Source organism: Xenopus laevis, chromosome 9_10L (assembly GCF_017654675.1).
Source record: "Xenopus laevis strain J_2021 chromosome 9_10L, Xenopus_laevis_v10.1, whole genome shotgun sequence".
Lineage (NCBI taxonomy): Eukaryota > Metazoa > Chordata > Amphibia > Anura > Pipidae > Xenopus > Xenopus laevis.
The window spans coordinates 130,851,367-130,859,866 of NC_054387.1; the positions used below are offsets into that span (position 1 = coordinate 130,851,367).

Consider the following 8,500-nt stretch of genomic DNA (forward strand, 5'->3'; position numbering starts at 1 on the left):
GCTAAGCATGGGGATCATCCAAAATCATCAAGCAGAAAATAAAGTTCATCTTCCACAGAAGCTGATAGGCTGATTATTAGATTCTGATGAAGAATACTCTTGGTTCTGAATTGCCATGTAATGTGAATCTGATTTAATTATTAATGATCCTCGTTAATGTATATTGTGAGCTGAAAAGAAGATGGGGAGCTACTTGGTGCATCTTTAGAGGGACAGATCTTCAATACATGAAGGGTTTTGGTCTGCACAACACTTAGGGGCAGATTTATCAAGGGTCGAAGTTTGAAGTGCAAAAAGCTTCGAAATTCGACCATTGAATAGGCTACTTTGACATTGGAAGTAGAATTCATAGGATTTTTAACATTGTACGATCGTACTGCGTTTCGAAGGATTTAATTATACGATTTCACTTCGACTTCTAAAAACTTTGCCAAATGTTGGCTATATGTTCTAGGAGGTCCCCATAGGCTAACATAGCAATCGGCAGGTTTAAGGTGGCGACGTGTCGAAGTTTTTTTAAAGAGACAGTACTTCGACTATCAAATGGTCGAATAGTCAAAGCATTTTCACTTTGAATCGAAGTCGAATTTGGCCTATTCGATGGTTGAAGTACCCAAAAAATACTTTGAAATTCTACGTTTTTCAATTTGAATATTCACTTCTACCCTTAGTAAATCTGCCCTATAATGTAAGTTAAGTTTTACATTATACCAAAGTATACTTTGCTCAAGAGGGTTCCAAAAAGATGTTGGGAAAAGTATGATGTTGGCAAAGGGAAAGACTAGCAAGCTCAAGACTTTTTAAGGTATATATTCTCATTAAACTGGAACTAGTTTGAGACCCAGCTCTCACTCCTTCAGGCAGTAAAGGTTCTATATTTTCTGTTCTGGTCACCGCCCTGGGGAGTTCCAACAATCCTCAGTTCATGTAAACTGGAAAGGTTGGGTGTGCTTTATATCTAGTTAATGAAGAATTGTCACATATAAAAACTGGTCTGGTAATCCTCCCTCAGTATAAAAGAGATACACATTTGATCTCTAAATGAAAGGAATGATGTGCTTGTTCCATTTAATGCAGGTGTTGGTTCTGCTGAACTGGGGTAAGTGTCTCTACAGCACATAAAGCTTTGGCCCGGGATTTACTACTCACATGCACCAAGGAGGACATAGGGGTTTGCTTTATTAACATATGGGCTGAAGTGTGCCAGTGCATTTGTTTTCAGCAAATACAGCAAATGATAAAATCAAAGCCAAGATCTACATTAGTTGCATGGAGAGCAGCTAAAGATGTATGTTATTTAATAAGCCCCAGAGACAAAGAGAGAGAGGGGACAGAGGAAAGAAGACTGAAAGCACATTATCCCATATATTTTCAAAGTTGTTTTTTTTAAATTTGATGTACTGCTCTCAATTTTTGTTGTATTTTTATCTTTCTATAGGGGCCTCTGCTTTTGATGAAGAAACAAGTAATCAAAGTAAGTTGGAGTATGAAACAAATATCGTAAACATCGTCGTACTGGCGGTCCATTGGGTGGCCATGTCAGGGGCCCCCTCACCACCCAACAGCCCCAGGCACAATCTCCCTCCAATGCCCCCCCTGCCACAGGCACAACCCCCTTTAATTGCCCCTGCTCCAGGTGCAACCCACCTCCCTGTGCATATCTTTCTTTTTGCAAATTGTGAGTTGGTAGGGCCAGGAGAGGCATGGGGAGCAGACCTGGGTGGGTTTTTTCCCAGGGTCCCACCGGCCCAGTCTGACCCTGATTGTATATAATTTGCTTCCACCATCAAACGTGGTTTAGACAGATTTGCATTAACAAGAGAGTTGCAAAGAGTGCAGCATTTTTAAGAGAGGGCCAGGCCCAATAGACTAAACTAACATCACGTTCCATACGGTGGTGCCTAAATGATGTCAGGGATTTTTGAAAACAAGTCTGTTAAGAAGAGTTTTATTGTGTCATTTCAATCATGTACAACTGCTAACTAGTTACTTTATATTCTTCTGACTAATATACACTTTATTTTCCTCCAGGCTTGGCTGAAACCTGTGGAAACCCTGTAGAAGTCAGCAGCCACAATGCTTGGGGGCAGGAAGCAAAGAAGGGACAGAATCCTTGGCAAGTGATCTTGCAACTTCCCGGAAAAAGAGCGTGTGGTGGAACCCTCGTCAGTAACAACCTGGTTCTGACTGCAGCTCATTGTGTGGCAAGGTCAGTGTGTGCGTCATTGGGGAGTTAGTGATTGTGTATGTCAGTGCACTTATAACCCTCAATCTGGTTTTGTTTAGGGTAAACGCCTCCTCTGTTACCATAACCCTTGGGGCCTACAGTATAACTGGAAATCCTGATGGAGAAGTTTCTGTTCCAGTGGAAAAGATCCTTATATTTCATAGATACAATAACTCAGATTCCCCTGTTGATGTTGCCATTGTAGGGCTCTCATGGAACGTCAACTTCACTGACTTTATTCTTCCAGCCTGTCTGCCTACACCTTCCACTGAATTTCTGCCTGGGCATAATTGCAAAGTAACTGAGTGGGGACAATCTGAGCTTCATAGTATGTATTTTTTTTACTTATACAGTATATGCATATAATTTTTTTTAAGTTTCATTCTTTATGTTCCATTGTCATTTAGACCATTTCAAACATGAGAAACCTATGATTCAGCCCCTTACTGCCCCAGGAATGTTTGCATTGACATCTATCTGTTATTGCACACACAAGTGTATTTCATTCAGGGGTGGTAAAGGATTGGTGGAAAACAAGCCTTTGAGTTTACAATGTAAATTTGGTGCTCCTGGAGCTGAGATTTAAAATCATTGGCCATAGCCAGACTACAGTGAAAAATAAAGTCTCCTATTGGGTTGGGTATCAACAAAAAAGCTGCAAAAAAGTCCATATATTACAACTGTGCAAGGTGGGGTTTCCAAATGAATATTGATTTCCAATCTCACATATCCCTTTAATGACCTCAGAATTATAATAAACGCTTCTGGCTTTGGAGAAGGTTGCACCAAAAACTAAAGTAAAGTGGGATAAAGTAATTATTCGGAGTAAAAATGTGGGTCAGCAGGAGGGGTTTCAGGTCTGTTGACGTATAGTCATCTCCTATCCTATCCTCTACCCATCTTATCCTGCCTTCAAGTAAGTAATACAGGCCAAAGTGGGGTCCGGTAGGTTCAGACTGCAACATTCCCCGTGGCACACTTGCTTATGGATTGAGCACTATGGGCCCTCCTTGGCAGAACGCAAATTTAATATGTTTTCATTTTGTGGAAAGAATAAATGTCCTTAAGATAATCAATAATAAACTCTGTACGGTGTCCAAAGTCATCAAGTCACAATCTGTCTCTCTTTATGCAGGATTTGGATTTAGATTGGCAGTTAGGTCAAATGCATTATTGGATGCTCCCTTTGCCAAAAGAATGTATTCTTGACTCCGATATTAAGCTGCATGTAGAGTGAACGATTGTTGAGAGGGGGATAATGAGGAGGAGTCACCTGAAGCTAATATTATTTTTTCTTTTTCATTATAGTCTCCCTTTGATATTTCTATAAACAAAATGTAACCTCCCACAGGTACCAACCCAAAACCAGTTACTTTACAAGAAGTGGAAGTGCAGTTGATAAGTGTTGAGCAGTGCAAGAGCTTTTATAGCCAAGCGACAAACAATAGTAACATTACAGATGATATGATATGTGCAACAGACATCCATGGAGGAAGAGGTGCCTGCAAAGTGAGTGATACTATTTATAAGCAAAAGACTGGCTTAAATATATATGGTATTTGTCAGCAATATTCAGGGTTGTACTGGCCAGCAGAAAAAATCCAGTGGACCCTGGTCTTGTTGGACTCCATGAACCAGGGTACATGGGCAGGCAGCGGAGCATTGTGCAGGGGGAGGGTGGGAATATAACGGTAATCAGCAGTGCTTGTGGCAGAGGTAATCATGGGGGGACGGTGTGAAGGAGTGGTGGTGGGTCCTTATCTAGGGAGGGCAGTGGCATGGGTGCTTGGCAGGGGGGGACTGGATGATTGGTCTTTAGCTGGGGGAACAGGATGGTGGATCCTTAGCTGAGGGGACAGAGCAGTGGGTCTTTGGCTGGGAGGACGGGGCAGTGGGTCCTAAGCTTGGAGGATGGGGAGGTGGGTCCTTTGCTGGAGGGTACAGGGAAGTGGGTCCTTAGCTGGGGGGATGGGTGGTTGGTCCTTATCTGGGGAGATGGGGCGGTGGGTTCTTAGCTCTGGTTTTCTAGTGGGCCCCACCTCCCCAGTCTCCATTTTATTTCACATTTGCCCCAACTAGTTTAAAATGAATATGTTATGCATCATTAGCCAAGGGCTAATTCAGTTTTGTTCCATAATATAGGTATGGGACCTGTTATCCAGAATGGTTGGGACCTGGGTTTTTCTGCATAAGGGGTATTTCCATAATTTTGATCTCCATACCTTAAGTCTGCTAAAAATAATTTCAGCATTAAATAAACCCAATAGGATTGTTTTCCCCACCAATACGAATTAATTATGTTTTATTTGGTCAAATCAAATGCAAGGTACTGTATTGTTAGTACTGAGAAGAATGGGAATAAGTTTCAAAATGTTGAATTATTTGAAATTGAGTCTATGGAGTGTCTCCCTTAATTTGAAGCTTTGAAGCTTAATTTTGAAGAGTTTCCGGATAACATATCCTATAGAGGTCGGAAAAGCCAGTCCTATGTGCCTCCCCCAGCCAATACCTAATGAATACTGCACTTTCAAATGCAGAGATTACTGTATTCATATGGAAAGTGCAGGTCCCAGGTCCACTCATACTTAGAAAGAGTTCATAGGGCAAAAAACATGGCAGCATGCATTTTTTGCACCCTTCATGGCTTTTGTAAATGAGCCCTCCAGTAGATGGCCAGCCATTTTTCAAATAATAATTTTATGAATGAATAAACCCACAAGTATGTAGGCAATACTGGGCTGCTTTGATCTTCTGGACACTTGCTCAAAATCTACTAGCCACATGGGATACATCTATCCCTCTATATATTTTAAGACTATTTCATAATAGTGTGTTTTTCCACATTTGCTTTCAGGGAGCAATTTTACACCCTTGAGTTTAGCAATTTAACTTTATCTCTATTATTAACACCTGGAATGGCACTCAAACTCCGGAGATTTAATCTCATCTTTCAGACTAGTTAGTACTATGATGGACCATATTTGGCTACTTTGCTCCAAAAGCTTTGGAATCAATGAGGCCTGAAGTTAGTTTCATGATATGAACAAAAGCACCAAAGGGGCAGAATTTTCTTGGAACTTCTGTGATATCTGGGTGCAATGGACAACTCATCCCACAAGTTGTACAGTTATGACATCCCCCAGTTTCTCAGGATTATTTCTATTTTCCTGTGTGTTTATTAGGGTGATAAAGGGGCACCACTGGTTTGTATGGAGGGCAAGCAGTGGTACTTGGTTGGAATAATGACTAGCGGATATGGCTGTGGAACGGGATTCCCTGGAGTTTATATTTCTGTTCCTGCCATGGAAAAATGGTTTCCAGAATCATTTATCTCTAATAGAGGATCAACAAGGACAAGCTCAGCAGTTGAGGGAATACACTGGATATTCTTTACGCTATATCTCTGTTGGTGAGTTCTTTACTCTTTGGTTTCCCCTGATTCATTTTCTGTTTATCTAAATCTAAAGCTTTTTGATTATAGATGAAAACACATATCAGGTACTGTAAGATACATGGAATAATATAAGTATGTTATAAAAAGTTTTGGTATACACTGTAGGTAATAGGAATATAAGTGTAAAATTAGATTAGAGTTGTTATCTGTGGCCAATGCATGATGAGTTATACAGGGCATTCTGAGTATCACTCATGTATTATAAGGGATAATGTACCCCCTACTGTAAATGATAAGGATATTAGAAGAAACTGAGGGGTTGTTCTGTGACCATATAAAGGCACAAGGCTGCAGGCTGAGATATACAGGGAACTCTGAGCATCACTGATGTATTATAAGGGATAATGTAGCCCCTACTGTAAATGATAAGGATATTAGAAGTCACTGAGGGGTTGTTCTGTGACCATATAAAGACACAAGGCTGCAGGCTGAGTTATACAGGGAACTCTGAGTTTCACTCATGTATTATAAGGGCTAATGTACCCCCTACTGTAAATGATAAGGATATTAGAAGTCACTGAAGGGTTGTTCTGTGACCATATAAAGGCACAAGGCTGCAGGCTGAGTTATACAGGGAACTCTGAGTATCACTCATGTATTATAAGGGATAATGTACCCCCTACTGTAAATGATAAGGATATTAGAAGAAACTGAGGGGTTGTTCTGTGACCATATAAAGGCACAAGGCTGCAGGCTGAGTTATACAGGGAACTCTGAGTATCACTCATGTATTATAAGGGATAATGTACCCCCTACTGTAAATGATAAGGATATTAGAAGTCACTGAGGGGTTGTTCTGTGACCATATAAAGACACAAGGCTGCAGGCTGAGTTATACAGGGAACTCTGAGTATCACTCATGTATTATAAGAGATAATGTACCCCCTACTGTAAATGATAAGGATATTAGAAGTCACTGAGGGGTTGTTCTGTGACCATATAAAGACACAAGGCTGCAGGCTGAGTTATACAGGGAACTCTGAATATCACTTGTATTATAAGGGATAATGTACCCCCTAAGTCCCAGGATCCACAGTCATAGTCTTAACATTAAGCAAGAGTGATATCACAGCTGTAAAATTATACTGCTTTAATTGTATTTGAGAGACTAGTATACCTGTATATATCTTTTATGCTACAGTAGAAACAGAGTATAAAGAATATATATAAATATACAGTATAATATAGAGAAATAATATGCATTTGTTCTTTATATTTTTAAACAGGATGACACTGTCAACCCCCATTAATAGTATAATGCTGGGCGTTGCTACTCGGGTGCAGTTGTGAGCCCTAGGGAGCCTTATTCCTTCCAGACTCACCATGATGGATTGTTGGGGAATATTCTGCTAAAGTTTTAGGAAACATTCAATTTTATGGCATACAACTGTTTACTGCATTATAAAAAAACATAAACTCCATACAGACATTTTAAGAATAATCTATTTTCCTTATTGTTGATGTTGTTTTAGATTCTATCATGTAAACATAAAAATTCCAGCAAATGTTTGTGGATGTTTTTAATAAGCAACTGGTGGATGCAAGAAGATATTGAGTATATCCATTATCCACACCCAGATCCACACACATACAATTACCACCAAGGAGCCATTCCTTTTATTCTGAAGGTCTACAGAGCCCATTCCCATCATCGGTCAACCCCCTACATCATCAGTCAGCAACCCTACATGAAACATGGGCAGTGCAATGATTTCCTTCATATTCATAACATTTCTATATTCCACCCTTGTAAAACCTTCTGGGCAATTCTTAGTTTTCTGTTTTCCACACGTGGCCAAACTTAGTAATGTTAACACTAATACATACCGATCTTCCTGTTACCTCACCCAACTACAGCGAAGCCTCACAGTTGAGTTGCACACCACAGGGATTACCTGGTATGGCTACTCCTCTCTCTACTCGCTCACTTTTCTCTTTCTGATGTATGCAAGCCAACTGGCACCACACAGGTAATTTATAAGGGTCCCAACCTACCTTAGGAATAGAGTAAGAGCTAAATGTTTATGGAGATTCTTATTCATCTAGGTCATGATACTTGGGGGCAAATTCACTAAAGGACGAAGCGCCTAACGCTAGCGTTAATTCGCTAGTGTTACTTTGCACCCTTACGCCTAGCGAATTTGTGCAACGGACGTAACAACGCAAATTCACTGACTCACGCATTTTTTCTGAACGCTACCTTTTACGCCAGACTTCCTTCACCACCTCAGACCAGGCGAAGCGCAATAGAGTAGATAGGGATTGCTTCAAAAAAAGTAAAAAAAAAATTCTAAGTCCCAAAAAATGCTGGCGTTTTTTCTTTTTTTATGGGTGATAGGCTGAAAAAGATCGAAAATGTTTTTGGGGCTACCCTTCTTCCCCCCCTACATTTCCTAACTCATGGCACCTTAACTATACAGTGGGCACATGTGTAGGGCAAAATAAACATTTTATTTGCTATTTTGAAGGTTTCCCAGGCTTGTGTAGTGCTGCTACATATTCCTCCATTGTAACTTCAATTTGGCGCCGTATGCAAATTAATCATCGCTATCGTAACTTCGCTTTGCTTGGCGAATTAACGCTAGCGCAACTGCGCAACCGTACACTTCCCGAGCGCAACTTCGGATTTTAGTGAATTTGCGTAGCGCTGGCGAAAATACGCCTGGCGAAGTGGACACTGGCGCAACTACAAATCTTAGTGAATTTGCCCCATGGTATCTAGTAGATTTACGGCTAAAGCAACTGGACTTTTTTGAGTTTTCTAGAAAACTTCTCACCACTCATCCGAATGGCTTGGTTTAAACTGAAGAAGCCACTCG

The 8,500-nt window shown here is 40.5% G+C and overlaps 1 protein-coding gene across 1 annotated transcript; it reads left to right on the plus strand.

Moving 5' to 3' along the window:
• The first annotated feature begins 1,025 nt into the window (after positions 1 to 1,025).
• On the plus strand, positions 1,026 to 7,711 carry LOC108703885 (serine protease 27). The gene is made up of 7 exons (XM_041576439.1): positions 1,026 to 1,099; positions 1,439 to 1,474; positions 2,032 to 2,209; positions 2,287 to 2,555; positions 3,579 to 3,736; positions 5,410 to 5,636; positions 6,908 to 7,711. Exons 1-7 carry the CDS (start codon positions 1,042 to 1,044, stop codon positions 6,969 to 6,971), a joined length of 990 nt encoding a protein of 329 aa, XP_041432373.1. The 5' UTR covers positions 1,026 to 1,041; the 3' UTR covers positions 6,972 to 7,711.
• The last annotated feature ends 789 nt before the right edge of the window (positions 7,712 to 8,500 follow it).

Excerpts from the sequence above, each read along its gene's own strand:
- LOC108703885 (XM_041576439.1), top strand. The coding sequence starts at position 1,042 with ATGAAAGGAATGATGTGCTTGTTCCATTTAATGCAGGTGTTGGTTCTG. Across the intron at positions 1,100-1,438 it reads GTTGGTTCTGCTGAACTGGG|GGGCCTCTGCTTTTGATGAA; the intron begins GTAAGTGTCTCT and ends ATCTTTCTATAG. Across the intron at positions 3,737-5,409 it reads GAGGAAGAGGTGCCTGCAAA|GGTGATAAAGGGGCACCACT; the intron begins GTGAGTGATACT and ends TGTGTTTATTAG.